We start from the raw sequence: 20,676 nt of genomic DNA, 5'->3' as shown, positions 1-20,676 counted from the left end.
TGATACCAGGGATGGCAGGACAACCATGTGAAGAGAGATTGGTTTCACTGGCCTATGTTCACTAGAATTTAGAAAAATGAGAGAGGATCTGATTGAAAGTTGTAAAGTTCTAGCAGGGCTGGACAGACCAGTTACAGGGAGGATGTTTTCCTTAGCTGGGGAATGAAGAACCAGAGGAAACAGTCTCAAGAAATTGGGTAGACCATTTAGGGATGAGAGGAGGAATTGTTTATTCACACAGATGGTCACCGACCTGTGGAATTCTCCACCTCTGAAAGATGTGAAGACCAGGTCACTGAGTATATTCATGAAAGAGATAGATAACTTTTTAGATTTTATAATGTTAAAGGATGGAGAGAGAAAGCAGGATTATGGTCTTCAGATAGAGGATAGAGGATCAGCCAATCATCCTATTGGATGGCTGAGCAGGCTCAAAGGGCCAACTGATTGACACCTCCTCGTTTCTATGTTTCAATTAGAGGTTGGAGAGTGTAGAAGTACAAAGAGACCTAGGTGTCCTTGTCAGTAAGTCACTTGGTATACATGCAGATCCTGCAAGGAAGGTTGATGAAAAATTAGCCTTGATCTTGAGAGTGTTTGAGTACAGGAGCACTAAATACAATGCTTCAATGGTATAGAAGCTTGGTTAGACTCCGTCTGGAGTAATATGTCTAGCTTTGGTCTCCTAACCTCAAGGAGGATATTATTGCCATAGAAGGAGTTTAATGAACGCTCACCAAAGTTGGTCTTGGGAAGGCAGGATTGTCGTAGGAAGAGATATTAGGCAAACTGGGCCTATTTTCTCTTGTGTTTTGAAGAATGAGAGGTGATTTCAATGAAACTTACAAAATACTTAAATAGATAGTTAGAGTAAATGCAGATAAGATGTTTCCTTTGGTTGGGGAAACTAGAACAAGAGGAACAATTTAAAATAAAGGGGTATGCTGTTTAGGGTCAATATGTGGAGAAGTATTTTTCATTCAGAGTTGTGAATCTTTGGAATTCTCTACCTCAGAGAATATGGAAGCTCAGTCTTTGAGTATATTTAAAGTAGAAATTGATAAATGTTCTATTATTAATGGTGTAAAGGCTAATAGGGATAGTCTGGCTGAAAAGCACTCCAATGTTGAATCAGACATGATCATATCAAATAGTGGAGCAGGCTTGAGGGGCTAAATGGCCTACTTTTATTTGTATGTTCATAAGAAAGTGTCCCAGGTTGAAACATTCCAAGTTAAAGGTGTTTGAATTGTCATTGATTTAATGTAGAGATCCCATAGCTACTCACTTGCAACCAGTTTTTCTTGGTCTGGGAAGATGTCTCCTTTACCTATCATATGGGAGGAACGCCTCCCCACATTCAGTCACCGGTTGAAGGAGGGTATGCAGGGTGTCACAGCCAAAGTGTGGGACTGTTTATCCTGCCTCTGCCCTTGTTCAAGTTAGCTAATGGTATTGCCATTTCTCAATCAGTCCTGATTGGACGAGATCTGGATAAACGGTTAATATTGGTGTTGAATGTGTTGGAAAAATTGAGATTGGCAGAGATGAAGGCAGCCCCTCATTTTGCAGCAGATTTTTAATAACAGGTCTGGACTGCGTGCTAACCTCCTGATGTCGCCTCTCTGCTGAGGCACATTGTGGAAGGATCTTTAATCCACACAATGACAGCTACTCCCAGGTGAGTATCCACCCTGTCACAGCCCGAACTCCTGCCTTCCTGAATGTATCTGCTGGTAGTCCTGACAGTCAGTCGTTAATTGGTCCTTAATCATGGCGGGGCTGGTGGGACTGGCTGGGAGCAGGCACACCACACAGTACCACCACCATGACCCCTTCACCTGGCAGGAGAGCACTGACATGGTTTTGGCTGTGGTCCACTGACATGGTTTCTCATGCTTTATCCCCAACTATTTACATGAAATTGAAATTGTATTTCTTTCTTTATCTCACCCTCTCCATTTTCTTTTTTAGAATTAAGTTCCTTGAGCCGAGTCTGTACCCTTTCTTACCCCTCTTTTTTTTATATTTTTCTTGAATTCATTGTTCCTTTTGTCCCATTTTTCACTTTTCTTCCAAGCCTCTGTACAGTTCTGTTATTCTAATCTTTTCAATTTCTGTTTTCTCTGTCCTCTTTCATGTAATCTCTCCTTCCTGTGTCTGTTGTATTTCTGTCTCATTCCTTTCCTCCCACATATTGCAACGCAAGCTTTTTATCTGAAGATTTGATGTTGGCTATTCTCTGCAGGTATTGTCATCTGATTTATTTTCTGCTGCAAAGGTTGATTCTGTTGACAGTGTCGGCCTCTGGCAGCAGACACCGTATCCGTTGCAGTTTAATCATTTGACAGGCATCAGACTAGTCATTATCAAAGTCACCTCTACCCCTACCTCTATCTGATGAATATCTAATGAATGAAATTGAAAGGAGTTGTTTGGCTGCTAACAGCATGAAAACTAGATAACCAAAAAATAAATTCATTCTGAAAAGAACTTTTTCTTTAGAAGGCTGGCTGGAGTATAAACCTTGTGTCATGTTAATTTGCTGCGACTAATTCTGTAGGGCAGCCAGATTAAAATGGAAGGTTGCAGTGGCTCCCGTTGTTTGTTACATTGAGCGTTGCACATTGAGACTGACGGCTGAGGTAGGGAAGCTACCAAACAGCTGCAGTTCAGCCACTGAACAGCCACTTGTGATTTATTGCCCCATAATGGAAATGTTAAAATATGCGTGTTTCCTATGTATCTTGGCTCACTATGACAGAACATGAAATATTGTTGATGGTGAAATTTTGAGTTAAAATCAAAACATGCTGAAGTCACTCACTCGGTTAGGCAGTTGTGTGAACCAAAGACAATGATACTATCAGTTCAGATCACTCTTTTATTTTGAGCATAATGGTGTAGTTCTTTCACTTCATCATAGATTGAGAGTGACCATTCGTGTGGCCTTGAGAAGGTGGTTGTGAGCTGCCTCCTTGAACCACTGCAGTTTGTTTGGTGTAGGTACAGGACTGATTTCATTTGATTGAATTATTGTCATGTGTACCTAAGTAGAGTGAAAAGCTTTGTTTACGCGTATTACAGGCAGATCTACTAAGTAAGGATCATGAGTGAAACAAAAAGCTAAGTCAGAGGCACATAGGTTACATTGCATAGGGCACCTGCAAGGCAAGATTAACAATAGCAAGATTAGCGTGATTTGAAGTTAGAGAATCCATTCATCAATCTAATAACAGCAGGAACGAAGCTGTTCTTGGAACCTGCTAGTGCATGGGTTCAAGCTTCGCTGACAGAAGAGGTTGTCGGAGAGCATTGCGGTAACAAGCAGTGTATATAGAGTCCATGGATGGAAGATGGCTTCCATGATGGTCTGGTCTGTAGTCAGAAACTACCTTCTGTAGTTTATTACAGTCCTGGCCAGAGCAGTTGCCATACCAGGCTGTTATGCACCCAGACAGTTTGCTTTCAGTGGTGCATCTTTAAATGTTGGTGAGGGTCCTTGTGGACATGCCAAATTTCCTGAGCCACCTGAGGAAGAAGAGTTGTTGTACTTTCTTCACCCTCGCATCTACATGGATCTGGGGATTTATACTTGTGGCAAGTCCAGGACAGGGTGTTGGTTATCATCACTCCATGGTACTTTATGCCTTCCACCCTCTCAAGCTCAGACAGTTGATGTCGATGGGGGCATGTTCTCTTCCTTTCAGAAGTCAATGATCAGTTCTTTAGTTTTGCTGATGTTCTTGTTACACCACATCACCAAGCCCTCTATTTCCTTTCTGTATTTAGATTTGTTTTTGTTTGGTATCCATCCCACAACAGTGGTATTGTCAGCAGACTTGTAAATGGTGATTACCTTCCCTACAGTATGCAAACAGGCCCTTTGAGCCAACAAGTCCACACCGACCCTCTGAAGAGTAACCCATCCAGACCTATTGCCCTCTGACTAATGCACCGAACACGATGGGCAATTTAGCAAGGCCAATTCACCTGACCTGCACGTCTTTGGATTGTGGGAGGAAACTGGAGGAAACCCACGCAGACATGGGGAGAATGTGCAAACTCCACACAGACAGTCGCCCAAGGTGGGAATCGAACCCAGGTCTCTGATGCTATGAGGCAGCAGTGCTAACTGCCGAGTCACCATGCCAACTGGTGTTCGTTTGGAATTTGGCAACACAGTTGTGGGTGTACAGGGAGGACCTGAGGATGCATCCTTGGGCGGGCTCCAGTGTTAAGTGTTATTGTGGAGGAAGCACTGTTGTCTATCTTCACTGATTATGGTCTGTGGGTCAGGAAGCTGAGGATCCAGTTGTAGAGGGCGGAGCTGAGACCTAGGTCATGGAGTTTTGAGATCAGTCAGTAGGGGATAATGGTGTTGAAGGCAGAGCTATGGTCAATAACCAGGGGTCTGACATAGGTATCCTTGTTGTCCAGGGATGAGTGTAGGGCTAGAGAAATGTTAGGAATGGAGTCCCAAGACTTTGACCCAATTACAATGAATAAAAGCTTATATATTACCAGATCAAGGTGCAGTCTGTCATATTAGGTTCTGAGGGATCAACCACTTGTGACTTTTGGTTGGTGGTAAATTGCTGCAATCATCTCCTTTCTAAATTGGTCCTGCTTAATTATCACTGGCAGAGGAAAAACCACTTTTGGAGTGTTAACAAGGAAAGGCACTTGCCTTTCTTAACAAGGTTTAGTTATTGTATTTAGCAAAGGTACAATGAACATGAACTAGTTAGCCATAATTACAACTATTCAGGATGGGAAATGACACGCCTGTCTAAATCAGGAGCTTATACTAGACTCCCTGATTCTCCACATAGTGACCATGCTACACCATCAGCTTGAGTGGGGCTAATGCAACTTCAACACAAACTCTTTCGGATCCGTTACCTAACACAGCAGCGTGTGGATTTAACTGGCACTTGCTGGTGGTGGTGTTTTCATGCATATTTTGCCCTAGACCATCTAGGTTCTAGAGGTCATGGGTTTTGAAGATATTGTTGAATGGATTTATGACATTGGACAAGTGAGGTAAAGGTAATCTTTTTGAGCCTGACTTGTTTCTGGCTATGACAAAAGACTGTGAAACATTAATACAAGTGTAAATCCCCAGACCCATAAAATTAGCTTTTGTGGAATAGGGTGAAAGGACCATGGTGTTCTTTCCTATCACTGTCATTTGCTTACAATTCACAAAGCTATTGATGGTTTCTGGGCACCTTTGCAAACTACTTCTGCACTAGCTGCACCTTGATAAATTCTCAAGCTGTTTGCTTTGACTGCCCAAATATAGCTGTCAGCTCTTATCAACTATCCGGGGACGCAGTATATAATCAAGTGCTGTGCTTTAAAAGGCATCTTTTAATGAAGTTATTCAACAACAATCGGTGTAAATATCATTATCATTGTGAAAACTTTCTTTGTAAACCTGCTGGCAATCTTATTTTGGGCATTTGGAATTTCAATATTCAAGAGACAGTCATAAGTTTGATCACTGATTTTTTTTCAGTGATTTGAACTATTCAGTTTAATTCTTTCCTAAAGTATTATTTGGTTTGAATGGGTTCTTTGCAGTGCAGGATGAAGAGCTGGGAGATATAATTGTACTGTAAAGAGGTTTTATTGTAATGTGGTTAAAAATTTATATAGGCTTGCTTTTTGTAAATGTGGTCATAGCATCTTTTAAATTAAAATGTTGGCATCTGTTAAACTTTTAATATAATAGTTATATTAAAATACAACTGAAATAATGTTTCTTATGAAAAATATATAGTACAGCCTGGAACACTTTTAGATTAAAAAAAAGCTTTCTTCTGTTGTGACCGTATCATTGGATTTAGTTGGGAATCATGGAATCATACACTACAGAGAGGTCATTCAGCCCATCGACAAAGCTACAGATGAAGCTACTTTATATCTGCATTAGTCCACTTTTCTGCACATGGCTATGTTATGACATTTCAAGTGATCATCCAATTTTTTTTTAAAGGTAATGGTTTTCCTCAATTCCCCTCTATACCTCCTGCATTTCACCTTTAACGTTTGCCCATTGTTACTGACCCTTCAACTAAGGGGAATGACTATTTGTTTCCACGCTGACAGTCGCATTTGGCTCTGTTATGTGCTCTTTCAATCTTTCCTACTCTTTTTTTTTTCCCCCATTAAAAAAAACTGAGCTTATCCAGCTTTTCAAAACTAAAATACTCCCTTCCAGGTAGCATCCTGTTGAATCTCCTCCGAACCCCTCCAGTACAGTCACATCCTCCTACACTGTGGGGACCAAAACTGCACACAATACTCCAGCTGTGACCTAACCAAAGTACAGTTCCAACATAAACTACCTGCTCTTTTAATCTATAAAGGCAAGTGTCCTATTAACCTGTCCTGCCACCTTCGGAAGTCTATGGTGTCCCAAACTTCCTTTGTTGTTCTGAGCTTCTTAATGTCATGCCATTCATTGAGTACTCCCTTGACTTGTTACTTCTTCCAAAGTACAACCCCCCACCCCCCCACCCCCCCATCCTCCTGTAACGTGAGACTTCCTCCATCACTGTCAACCACCCAGCAAATCATTGTGTCATCCACAAACTTACTTACCCCTCCCACATTCTTATCTAATTATTTATATGTGTATGTCAAACAATAAAAAACTCAGCATTGATCCTTATAGTATGGTACTATCACTGGCTTCAAGCTACACAAAAAACCTTGTGTAGCCACGCTCTGTCTCCTACCACTAAACCAATTTTGGATCTAATTTGCCAAATGACCCTGGATCCCATGTGTTTTTATCTTCTCTATCAGTTTCCCACGTGGGACCTTGTCAAAGACTTTGCTAACATTCATACAAACCACATAAACTGCATTACCCTTATCTACACAGCTGGGTCATTTTCTGAAATAAATCAAATTTGTTAGGCATGTCTTCCCTCTGACTGAGCCATGATTATCATCCCTGATCAAACTCTGTTTACCAAGTGGGAATTCCCTCCTCACAATTTTCTCCAGTAGTTTCCTTCCCATGGATTGAAACTCATTGTCTATAATTTCCTGGTTTATCTCTAGCACCCTTCTTGAAACATGGAAACACATTAACTGTCCTCCAATCCACTGGCACCTCCCTGTTATCAAAGAGGAACTAGAAATTTGGGACAGAACACCTGGAATTTTCTGCCCCATCTCCCATAGCAGTCTGGGGTACAACTCATTCAGATCTTCAGCTCAACTTAACCTGCAATACTTCCTCACTCCCTATGTCAATGCCTTGCAACCTATTTGCAAGCATGTTTGTAAAGTAATGGAAGTAACTTTACTCAACTAACCTTGCAGGGCAGTTTCTTTTAGGATTTCAACATTGGATTGGAAATGGGGGAAAAAAAGACTGCAGAAAGCAGCAAAGCTTGGGGGGGGCACCTGTACATGAATAGCAGAAAGCTGACAAACAGGTGCAGCAGGTAATCATATAGGATAAATAAAATGTTGGCCCTTATTTCAAGGGGGTTGGAGTATAAAAGTAGGGAATTCTTACTGCATCTGTACAAGGTGCTGGTGAGACCACATCTGGAGTATCCTGAGCACTTTTCATACATTTACTTCAGGAAAGATTGTTTTCTTGGAGGTAGATCAGTGAATGTTCACGAGGATGTTTCCTGGTACGGAAGGATTGTCTTGTGAGCAAAGGCTAAGCAGATTGGGACTGTACTCACTGGAGCGTAAAAGAATGAGAGATTATCTCATTCAAACATAGAGGATTCTTATGGGGCTTGGCAGGGTAAATGCTGAAAGGATGCTTCCCATCATGGGAGAGTCAAGGATCAGGGGGCATTGGCACCCTTTATTCTGAGACTATGTAAGACTGAGGTGATGAGGAATTTCTCCTTGAGGTTTGAGAGTCTTAGGAACTCTTTGCCACAGAGTCCTTACTTACACTTAAGGGTGAGGTAGGTAGTTTCTCAATCAGTTGGGAAATCAAGGGTTATAAGGAAAACACAGGAAAATGGATATGAGGAATGTTGGATCAGGTGTGAATGGTAGAACAGGCTCGAGGAACTGAACAGTCAACTCCTGTTCCTATTTCTTACCATCTAATGAAAACCTGGCTCATGATCAAATTCATTTTAAAATTAGACCAAATCCAAACTAATCAGACTGCTGTGAAATAAGACAGTGAGCCATTTATTCACATGCTGTTCTGTTCCCCTTGCTTCACCAATATCTCTAAAAACATATCCATGCCCCTTCGGATAGCACGTGTATAATCGCGCACAGGTTTACCTTCCTTCGGTAGTGAAGGTTTCTGTAGGTGATAGGAATTTATCTTTTTTTTTGCAGATGCCATAAAACGAATCAAAGCAGATAATCCAGTGGTAGAAATGGATGGAGATGAAATGACCAGAGTGATATGGAGCTTCATTAAAGAAAAGGTAATCATTGTGATGGATTGAATTCAAATGAACAGAAATCTTGTATGTTCTGTTCCATGCTCATCTGAATAGATGATTTGTTTTGATCTCAGTAATAGCTTAATAAGACATCTGATTATTTCTGGAAGTTGTAGAATCACTAAGAGGTAGAGATTAATCAGCAGAAAAACCCTCCATTGGTTAGAGCCAGACCTGGTACAAAGGAAGATGGTTGTGATTGTTAGAGATCAGCTCTATGGCATCTTTGTAGGAGTTCCTCAGGATAAATATTTCCGAATCAACCTGTTCAGAGATGTTATCCTGCCTGCTCCAGAGGTGAGTCGTTTGAACCTGGGCCTCCTGGCTCAGAGATAAGGACACTGCCGCTCCACCAGAAGAAACCTGGACAGTCCCTCACTGTAGTGTCCAAGGTCTAACCATCTTTAGCAGCTTCATCTATTACCTTCCCTCCATCATAAAGTCAGAAATGGGGATGTTTGCAAAATGTACCTCACCATTTCACAACTTCTCAAATACTGAACACTCCAAATGCATCAAAATCTGACAGTATCCTGGCTTGGATTAATTATGGTAAGCAACACCAATAAGGGGATTATTTCTCCAGTCATGTAACTGACCACGTGGTGTTCTCTTGTGGTATCAGTTCTTCAACTGAATGGATCCATTAGAATTTAATTAGCACATATGATATAACATATGAATAAGGCATTACAATGGGAGGTCTACAAAATGACTTCTGTAGATAAGTGTCTATTTAAATTTGTGAACAGCACAATCTTCACAAAGCTGGACTCAAACAGCAGCGATCAGGAGTCCAACGTTTTTTGCACTTGCATAACCATCTTAACACATGTTTACTACATTTACATTTGGAATCACATTTGCTTTGGAAATTTTTCAAAAGACGATGTCAAATATATGTGAAGGTATGGAAGTCATCATATGCCACAGGGTTGACATCCTTGTATCAGCACAACAAAAATGTGCAGTTTTGCAAACAAGGTGATGAGTTCCTTCTTGAATTGCTGCTGTCTTTGGGGTGTAGGAAGATCCACAATGGGAATTCCAGGAGTTACAAAGGGAATGCCAGGAGTTTCACCCAGTGACAGTGAAGGACTGATTATATCATTCCAAGTCAGGATGGTGAGTGACTTGAACAGGAGCTTGCAAGTGCTAATGTTCTCTTGCCGTTGCTCTTGTAGATGATAGAGGTTACAGGTTTAGAAGGTATTGTTGAAGAAGCCTTGGTGAGTTTCTGCAGTGTATCTTGTAGCTGGTACACGCCACTGTGCATCAGTGGTGGAGGGAGTGGATTACAAGGTAATGGTTGGGGTACCAATCATGTGGGCTGCTGTATCCTGAATGGTACTGAGCTTCTTGTTTGAGCTGCATCCATTTAAGGAAGTATTCCTCTCTTCCTAACTCGTGCTTTGTAGATGGTGAGCAGGCATTGGGAAGACAGAAGATGAGCTACTTGATGTAGAATTCTGAGCCTCTGATCTGCTGTTTTGGCCACAGTATTTACGTAGGTAGTCCAGTTCAGTTTCTAGTCAGTTGTAATCTCCAGGATGTTGAGCAGTATCCAGCAACAGGGATCATTGGAGACTTGTAGAACACGAAAGTCATTAGGGAATTTCCAGCAACAGGAATATTATGGAACCCTAGTATTTCAAATTTGGCAAACCAGGTTAGAAAATTCCTTTGCCCTTAATCCAAGCAAACCAACCTCTAAGACAACTTTTTAAGCATGAGATGTAGTGCTGGACTAATGCAGTAAGGCAGTTGAATCAAACAAATGCTGAAAACTTTGGGGATCTGAGCACAATGATTCCAAAGTTCCAACTATTGTAACAGACTTCCATAGGTCTAAGAGTGGCCTTATTCCAAATACACATGATGAGAGCAGAAAACCTGTCAGTTGTCTTCAAGGCTTTTCACTCGAATGGAACTGTCAAATGTAGTGATGGAGAAAGAAACACTGTTGGCAACTTGGTTGTGTAAGAACTTTTCTGATTAGGTCTAATACTTACCATTTAAGACTGAAACTGACCACACACTGCTGGTAACATTACTGAATATGAAAGATGTTGCAAAAGTACCGTACTGATTCCAGAGATTTCAATTATAGCTGATACCATTTAAGGAAGTATTCCTCTCTTCCTAACTCGTGCTTTGTAGATGGTGAGCAGGCATTGGGAAGACAGAAGATGAGCTACTTGATGTAGAATTCTGAGCCTCTGATCTGCTGTTTTGGCCACAGTATTTACGTAGGTAGTCCAGTTCAGTTTCTAGTCAGTTGTAATCTCCAGGATGTTGAGCAGTATCCAGCAACAGGGATCATTGGAGACTTGTAGAACACGAAAGTCATTAGGGAATTTCCAGCAACAGGAATATTATGGAACCCTAGTATTTCAAATTTGGCAAACCAGGTTAGAAAATTCCTTTGCCCTTAATCCAAGCAAACCAACCTCTAAGACAACTTTTTAAGCATGAGATGTAGTGCTGGACTAATGCAGTAAGGCAGTTGAATCAAACAAATGCTGAAAACTTTGGGGATCTGAGCACAATGATTCCAAAGTTCCAACTATTGTAACAGACTTCCATAGGTCTAAGAGTGGCCTTATTCCAAATACACATGATGAGAGCAGAAAACCTGTCAGTTGTCTTCAAGGCTTTTCACTCGAATGGAACTGTCAAATGTAGTGATGGAGAAAGAAACACTGTTGGCAACTTGGTTGTGTAAGAACTTTTCTGATTAGGTCTAATACTTACCATTTAAGACTGAAACTGACCACACACTGCTGGTAACATTACTGAATATGAAAGATGTTGCAAAAGTACCGTACTGATTCCAGAGATTTCAATTATAGCTGATACCATAGAGTATATCCAACAAAAATACCAGACTACTGCTGACATTTTGTGAATGATATCCATCAATAGCCCAAAGCAAAAAGATGAAACATAGAACATAGAACAATACAGCACAGAACAGGCCATTCGGCCCACGATGTCCTTAAGCTAGGACATGTACCTATCCAATTGCTGCTTAAAGGTCACCAATGATTCTGCCTCTGCCACTCCCACAGGCAGCGCATTCCATGCCCCCACCACTCTCTGGGTAAAGAACCTACCCCTGACATCCCCCCTATACCTTCCACCCTTCACCTTCAATTTATGTCCCCTTGTAACACTCTGTTTTACCCAGGGAAAAAGTTTCTGACTGTCTACTCTATCTATTCCCCTGATCATCTTAAAAACCTCTATCAAGTCACCCCTCATCCTTCGCCATTCCAATGAGAAAAGGCCTAGCACTCTCAACCTATTTCCAGCGTTTACTGTCAGTACTTGCCAACATCAGAGAAGAAATTGCACAAATTTTGCGAGGGTCAAGAACGTGCGCAGATTTGCGTATGTTGCTTTGAAGGCTGGCCAGAGTTATTCCCCAGTAACCCTGTCCCACAATCATTCTTTGAATGATGTCACCACAACATTATCGATGACCTCTTGATCTCTGATCAGCAATTGGCTGGCTAGCTGGATATCCTTCGGAAGGTTAGTAAGGGACATCTTAGTATATCTGGGTTACAGGCCAGAGTACAGCAATCAGGACAATGGTCAGATATCTCTGGTTTCAAAAGGACATATCTTCAACTGCACCCCCAGCATCACTTACAGACAGGAGCAGAAAGAGCATCTTCTGCCGACTGCTTTGACAGCCAGTCCATGGAAACACTGTGGCATTGCCCTACTCAAATTCAAGGGGACAGACTTTCTCATCCTTCTGAATTATTAATTCTGATTGGATGAAGATGCAGAGCTACATTTGTTCACCTCTAAAGCCGCTTTAACCTTTCTGAAGAGAATATTTTTTCACACTCTCAATCCTGGACAATGACTCACAAATTTTATATTTCCAATCCTTTGCAGCCCCACATGGATTTGTCCACATCACAAGTTCACCCAGTTGCCTTAAAGCCAATGATGAAGCTGAGATACCATTTAACGGAAAAAGTCATGAGAAGAATGACCGCTCTCATTTGGCCCCGCTTAACTTAGGTCCTGCGCTATTGTAGAATAGTTTCACCCCATAACAGCTTTTGAAGAGCTGCAGGCTACAAACCCAACATACCTTCCTTTCACATTATTAGCAGGAGTGCCCTGATTTGAATTAAAAATAAACTGTTGGCTTGATAGGCTGCACACCCTGATCCTCAGGAAGAAGATATGACTCCACAATTAATAATGATAGACAAAAAATAGCAAGCCTTCGCAGAATGTGTTTGGAATAAACACGCCTTCAGTTTCTTCTGGAATAATTCAAGTGCGGTTCAGTGAGAACACTCCACTATGTATGTAAAAACACGAGCTTTGTTAAGAGTTGTAGGATGCATAATAGTTAGGAATCAAGACTTGAAGAGATCGGGGATAGTGAGGTAGAGGAAGGTGGATTTGGACGAGAGGGCTAACTGTTCTAATGATCTAACCAGAACCACTGAGGATGTAGTAAGAATTTATCTTAACGATGATGTCAGATTAAATGGATAGAGACCTGATGGAAGAAGACACTAGTGAAGCAATGCCATACTCTTGCTTTTACTTTAATAATTAATGAATGGTAATGGCTTGCACTTGCCTTAAGTTCAGTCCTTATCTCCACTGGCTTCTAAAAGCTGCTAATGTTATTCCAACAAATAGCCATAGGACTTGTGAAGTACTGGTAAGACAGAGCTCCTCTTGAGATACTGCCTGTCTGTGGGAGACGTTGATGCGATTTTGCCTAAGTGTTTCAGCTTGGGATCTGAGGAAAAAGTTGAATGGAAAATATTGATATAAACTTTTTTCCAATATTTTTGTCCCATGCACATGTCAACAAAAAATGTTTCCAAGTGGAGGCATTATTTTCTGATTGGCGATCTATCCTCATGTGTGGAGTTGCAAATTAGTAGTATACTGGAGATGTCATGGAATGCCCATCAAATTTGCCTTTTCTGCTAAGCCTGATGATTATTTACAGGTTGAATAATACATGGAAGCAGTAAATAAACATCAATAGGATAAGTCTAGAAAGGGTTTAAAATGTTCAGAACTCTTGCACAATTTAATAGCAGTGGGAGTTTCAGTGAAGAAGTCATCCGTGAGACTTTGATGTATGTTTTATGTTGATGGTACAACGTTAGGAAATCCAAACAGAAGTAGAGACATTAGAACATTCTTTCTTTTTTGCTTTTTTTAAGTACAAGTCCCTGAAGTCTTAACATTTGATCATCATTGATTAAAGGCACGGTGATACGGACTAATGCCTATGATGTGCAGCTGTTTCCATGTTATTTCATTCTATCGTGCTAATGCTTTGCCCATGTATAATCTAATTAATGTTCACAGCTCTGCTATCGTGACTAATCTCACAAGGTCAATTGATCTGTTCCTATAAGCAGCATGCTTAGATCTAACTGGTTATACATATCAAACTCCACTACCATGGAAATAATGCAATTCTGTCAGAGATTAAAGACTCCATTTTATGTGAATCCTATCAAGATCATCAAACATCAGATAAAGTATAAATTCTTTTCTGCCAGACTATCGACACCTTTACTTTCTTTGAAAATCTGTTCTATTCATGAGTTGTATGTCACAGACAGTGTGGGCTCTCAATATTCCTCTCGGCCGGGTGCACTGATGTTGGTCTGTTGTTTATTTTGCAGCTTATTCTAACTAATGTTAGTGTGGAATTGAAATATTTTGATCTTGGTCTGCCAAACCGCGATAAAACAGCTGACCGGGTGACCATTGAGTCTGCATTGGCAACACAAAAATATGGAGTCGCAGTGAAATGTGCCACCATTACACCAGATGAAGCTCGAGTGGAAGGTACATGAATGACATCAATTCATTTCAAAACTAATCTGTTGTGGTTACACAATCAGAATTAATAGGCCACTGAGGTTTTACTGTTGAAATTCAAACAAGAACATTTTAATGTCATTGCGTGTGTGTGTGTACGCGCGCACGTGCAGTGTGTGTGCATTTTTGGTATCTAATTTTAATTTATTTGACTGAAAGGTACTTTTTTTGAAAATGGATTGTTATTTAGTTTGTCATTTTATAGGAAGTAAAAACAAATGTTTGTTGATCCATGTTCACAGCAGAATTTAGAATTGGCAGCCGAGGGGTTTATCTGAAGGCTCCATGCTGAGTTGAAGCTGAACCATACAGTGTAGGAAGCTCTTGGTTTCCATTCTCAGTTTAAGCTGAGTTCACCCTTCTGGTTATGACACTGTAGGAGCCCTGTGATTGGCCACCTTATTCATGGGTCAGGGAGATCAAAGTTAATCAAGTGTGCCGAGTTGAGATCATGCTTCATGTCAGCATCCTTGATAATAAATATGAAGAACTTGGATGAGTTCCCAATGGGCAGCTAATGGTTTTGGAACAAAAATCTAGTAGAAATCAGGCCTTTATGGAAGGTGAGGAATGTACAAGCCCATACATTTCTTTTTGCAGAAATCAAGATTCATCTTTAATTAAGCAGTATTTGGGAGGAAAGTTATCATTTTGGCTATCATAGAATCTCTACAGTGGGGAAGCAGGCCAATCAACCCATTGAGTCCACACTGACCCTCTGAAAAGCACACCACCCAAACCCACTCCACCTACCCTATCCCTGTAACCTTGCATTTCCCATGGCTAACCCATTAACTTGCACATCAGTGGACACTATGAGCAATTTAACATGACCAATCCACCCTTTGGACTGAGAGAAAACTGGAGCACCCAGAGGAATCGCACACAGCCTGAAGGTGGAAGTGAACTTGGTTCCCTGGCACTGTGAGGCAGCAGTGCTAACCACTGAGCCACTGTATCACCTCAATAACTTAACTGGAATGAAGGCAAAAGTACATGTTTAAATTGCATTACTCCAAAGACATTGTGATTTATTTTGTATCAAAACTTTCTCTTCTTGAGAAATGTAAACAGATGGCAAGATGGAATCTGGTAAAAGGGTCTAGTCAGTGGGATAAAAGTAGGGAGAGACGAGCAATGAGGGGAAAAAGTCAAATGTTGAAAGAATGTAAAGAAAACAATTGTAGACAAAAGTAATTGGGAGCAGCTGATCTGTGTAGATAAGATGTTAAAATAATTTGGTTAAGCTGTCTGTAATGGGGCTCATCTGTGCAGATGGGGTATCATTTGGATTTGATATTCTGTCTGGTTGCACTGTTTAAACTGTTTAAAATAGAAGATACACCACACATTTCCCATAACACTTGATGCAATTAACGCTACTGCAAGTGAATTTTTAAAATATTAATCAGTTTGTAAGTGGTATTATGTGACCAGTTTTACTTCAGAAATGAAATTGCTTTAAACTAATGACTTAATGTTTAATGCAATGATGCTCTGAAGACTTTGAATAATGTGATCCAATTTAGTAATAGCTCTTGCTGTCACTGTTCAGTGTATAAAAGGATTAGTCTCCGTGTATACGAGGAGGACTAGGCAGTTGGTTTCAGGTTGGTAGAAACTGCAGGAAATTGATGACAATCATTGACAAAATAATGATAGCAAAGTTTCTGCTTGAAAACAGTTTAAAACATCTTCTTCCATTTTGTGCTGTAAAGCCAATATGTGCAACATTCTCTCAACAAGATTGTAACTTTACAGTTTTGGAAAACAGCCACCTGGTGGTGCTAGTGAACCCACCTGGTTGAAGCGTGAAGGTGAAGGACTCACTGATCTAAGAGCAGGAACCCTAATTTCTGTTGATGTTTCACTGTTTCCAGAACTGATAGTTCTCTTTATATAGTCTTAACATATAAACAAATGAATAAGGAGCAGAGGTCAGCCACTTAGCCCTTCAGTAAGATGGTGGCTGATCTGTTTGTGCTATGAATTCCGCATTCCCACCTGTCCCTGATAACCTTGTATTCCCTTGGCTAATAAGAATCTATCCATCCCTGCCTTTAAAAATATTCAGTGAGCCCATCCCATCACCTTCAGAGGTAGATAGTTCCTGAGTTGCACAATCCTCTCGCCGCAATCCCAAAAGGCAACATCAAATTTTAAAGTAGTGTCTTCTTTTTCTGCACACACCCACAAGAATAAACATCCTTTCCACATCCACGTTGTCAAGGCTATTCAGGATCTTATATACTTCACTTAAATCACCCCTCACTCTCTTCGAAACTCCAGTGAAAATAAGTCTATCTATCTTTTCGCATAAGACAACTCGATCATTCCAGATAAGTGCTCTCTCAATTGTCTCCAATTTGTGTTGCATCCTTCTGTAAATAAGAAGATGAAAACTGCACATTGAATTGTAGATGTGGCCTCACCAATATCCTGTATAACCAAAGCATGACATCTTTATTCTTATGTTCAATTTGTTGCTTAATAATGGATTGCATTCTATTAGCTTTTTTAATTCCTTGCTGTATCTGCATATTAAATTGTTGGGACTCATGCACTAGATCACATTGATCACTCTGCTCCTTGGAATTCTGAATTCATTCTCCAATTAAGTAATTCTTAGCTTTTTTTTCCCAAAGTGAGCAACCACACATATACTCTATTTGCCAGATTTTTGCCCATCTACTGAACCTATTCATATTGGTCTGAATCCTTGTTCTCTCATCTCCACTGCATACTTACCTATCTATCTTTGTGTCATCTGCAAGGTGAGTCACCATGCCTTTGATGCCCTTATCTAATTGACATAATTAGTCAATTGGTAATACAGAACTTGACTTCGGATGTAAATATGCTCGCTGAGCTGGAAGGTTCATTTTCAGATGTTTCATCACCATACAGATGTAACATCATCAGTGAGCCTCCGGTGAAGCACTGATGTTGGTGACCCACTTTCTATTTATGAGTTTAGGGTTCCTTGGTTGGTGATGTCATTTCCTGTGGTTATGCCATTTCCTGTTCCTTTTCTCAGTGTGTGGTAAGTGGGGTTCAAGTCGATGTATTTGTTATTAGAGTTCCAGTTGGAGTGCCATGCTTCTAGGAATTCTCGTGCATGTCTCTGTTTGTCATGTCCCAGTCAAAGTGGTATCATTCTTCATCTGTATGTAAGGATACTAGTGAGAATGGGTCATGTCTTTTTGTAGCTAGTTGATGTTCATATTTCCTGGTGGCTAGTTTTCTGTCTGTTTGTCCAATATAGTGTTTGTTAAAAATATTGCAAGGTATTTTGTAAATGACATTAGTTTTGCTTGTTGTCTGTATGGGGTCTTTAAAGTTCATTAGCTTCTGATTTAGTGTGTTGGTGAGTTTGTGGGCTACCAAGATGCCAAGAGGTCTGAGTAGTCTGGCAGTCATTTCAGAGACATCTTTGATGTAGTGGAGACAGTCATTTTAAACAAAGAGGTAAAAACAATGACTGCAGATGCTGAAAATCAAATACTGGATTAGTGGTGCTGGAAGAGCACAGCAGTTCAGGCAGCATCCAACGAGTAGCGAAATCAACGTTTCGGGCAAAAGCCCTTCATCAGGAATAAAGGCAGTGAGCCTGAAGCATGGAGAGATAAGCTAGAGGAGGGTGGGGGTGGGGAGAGAGTAGCATAGAGTACAATGGGTGAGTCCTCCCCCACTCACCCATTGTACTCTATGCTACTCTCTCCCCACCCCCACCCTCATCTAGCTTATCTCTCCATGCTTCAGGCTCACTGCCTTTATTCCTGATGAAGGGCTTTTGCCCGAAACGTTGATTTCGCTGCTTGTTGGATGCTGCCTGAACTGCTGTGCTCTTCCAGCACCACTAATCCAGTATTTTAAACAAAGAGACTACTTTGAGAAAGTGAACACACTGCTTGCAGATACTGATACTTACCAACAGGTGGCAATAGACCCGACCCCACAACTAGAGAACCGAATCAAAAAAACTTTAGAAATCTGGACAATTAAATAAGACAGACTTCCAAAGATGAAATGAGATGGATCCAACTCACCAACACTTCTTTGATTTCTTAAAATTCACAAACCAGGAGCCCCCCTCAGACCCACAGTCTCACTACCGAGAACACCAACATACAGATTAGCCAAAGAGGTCCACTAAAGACTGAAACACTTGGTAGAAGACTCACACCACTGTATCCACTCCACCCAAGAATTCCTGAACACCATCATAGATACCAGATGTAACAGCCCTGTTCACATCCATCAGCGTCAACCTGGCCAAGGAAACACTGACTACACTGTTAGAAGAACCAAAGACACGTACATCAAACACTACCAACTTCATCAGCAAGGACAATAACATCAAGCTAGTGGACCTGTGCCTTACCAGCCACTTCACTTTCAATAACAAAACCTACCGACAAGACAACGGAACACCCATGGATCTCTGATGTCAGGGTTCTTAGCAGAGGTAGCAATGCAGAGAGATTCCGAACAAACAGCTCTGCCAACCATCCAACTCAAACTTGGGTCCGCTACGTGGATGACACGTTTGTCATCACTAAATGGAACAAATTAGAGGAAACCTTCAAAACCATCAATAATATCCTATATTGGCATAAAATTCACGAACAAGGAGGACAACAACAGCAAACTGCCATTCCTAGATGTCATAGTTGTGCAAACAGCCAATGGAGAGCTTCAAACCAGCGTTTCCAGGAAAACAACACACATGGACCAAATACTGAACTACAGAAGTAATCATCCCAACACCCAGAAACGACGCTGCATTAGAACATTATTTTAACGAGCCACCACACATTGTAGCGCAGAGGAACATCACCTACACATTGTATTCAAAAAGAACGGGTACCCAATGAACACGGTCCGCAGACTTCTCAGCAACAAACCCAAACAAGCAGACAAAACACATCCAGAAACCCTAGCCACTCTCCCCTATATCAAAGACATTTGGAAATGACTGCCAGACAACCCAGACCTCTTGGCATCATGGTAGTCCACAAACCCACCAACACACTAAAACAGCAGCTAATGAACTTGAAAAACCCTATACAGACAACAGGCAAAACGAATATCATTTACAAATTACCTTACAAGAACTATAACAACACGACATTGGACAAACAGGCAGAAAACTAGCCGCCAGGATACATGAACATCAACAAAATGCCACTCTCACTAGTATCCTTGCATACAGATGAAGGAGGACACCACTTTGACTGCAACAAGGCAAGCATGGCATTCCAAACGGAACTCTATCAACTAACACATTGACTTGGACCCCATTTACCACATGTCGAGAAGAGGAACAGGAAATGACATCACCACAAAAATGACATCACCAACCCAAGGAAATCTAAATCCATAAATAGAAGCCAGGTCACTAACATCAGTGCTTCATCAGAGGCTCACTGATGAGGTTACCTAGTATGGTGACGAAACATCTGAAAGTGAACCTTCTAGCTCAACAAACAAATTTATACCCAGAACCTCAACCTGAGCTACAAACCTTCTCAAAACCCATTAATAGAACTTGACTGTTTACAGTCATAGAGTCACATAGCATTGCTCCATTCTGTAAAAAGAATGTTTTTTGAAGCTTTTCATTTTGCATCCAAGATAATTTACAAAAATACTAATTCAAGGGGAAAACATATTTATATTACATGAGAGGAGACTGCTGATTGGTTGGCAATTAAAAGTCTGATTGGCAGAGACTTTGTCTTGGTGAATGCAGCAATTAATGAAAAGTAATCAACTGTTCTTTCTGTCTGCAAAGAAAAGGGTCCTATGTATTAATATTTCCAGCTTTTGGTATATGCAGATGTATCACATTGTAAGCCCAACTGACAATCCTGAACAATATTCTGGATTATCCAAAAAATGTTATCCACATTAAAGTTGCCTGTTTTGTAAGCATGGGCCAGTTTAGTATGCTCTGTAACTTGGTTGTGGCGAACAGCTGAATCCCCTTGTCGCATGCTCAAATAGACCCATTTGTGCATACTCTCTGTTCTCTTCCAGCCATCCAATCTTCTATGCGTGCAAATACATTAGCCATTACACCATGTGCAACAACCTTTCCATGAAAGCTTGTCTTCTGGAAATCCAAATTCAGTGGGCACCTATTGTATGTTACTCTCAGGAAACATAGAAATAGCAAGTAGGTGCAGGCATGGACTATACAGCTGTTCGATCTGCTCCACTATTTAATCTGATCATGGCTGATCATCCAACTCAATACCTTGTTCCTGCTTTCTCCCCATGCTCTTGGATTTCTTTAACCCGAAGAACTATATCTAACTGTATGTTG

The 20,676-nt window shown here is 40.8% G+C and overlaps 1 protein-coding gene across 1 annotated transcript in view; it reads left to right on the top strand.

The window, feature by feature from the left end:
- LOC140483617 (isocitrate dehydrogenase [NADP], mitochondrial-like) overlaps window positions 1-20,676 on the top strand; it is an 89,385-nt gene that overhangs the window by 21,527 nt on the left and 47,182 nt on the right. The window contains exons 2-3 of the mRNA XM_072581897.1: window positions 8,347-8,438; window positions 14,147-14,312. Coding sequence (XP_072437998.1) covers window positions 8,347-8,438; window positions 14,147-14,312 — 258 coding nt within the window. The remainder of the gene's footprint in view (window positions 1-8,346; window positions 8,439-14,146; window positions 14,313-20,676) is intronic.

Source organism: Chiloscyllium punctatum, chromosome 2, assembly GCF_047496795.1.
Source record: "Chiloscyllium punctatum isolate Juve2018m chromosome 2, sChiPun1.3, whole genome shotgun sequence".
Lineage (NCBI taxonomy): Eukaryota > Metazoa > Chordata > Chondrichthyes > Orectolobiformes > Hemiscylliidae > Chiloscyllium > Chiloscyllium punctatum.
Note: the sequence above shows the minus strand (reverse complement) of the source record. Positions and strands in the feature narration are given on the sequence as shown.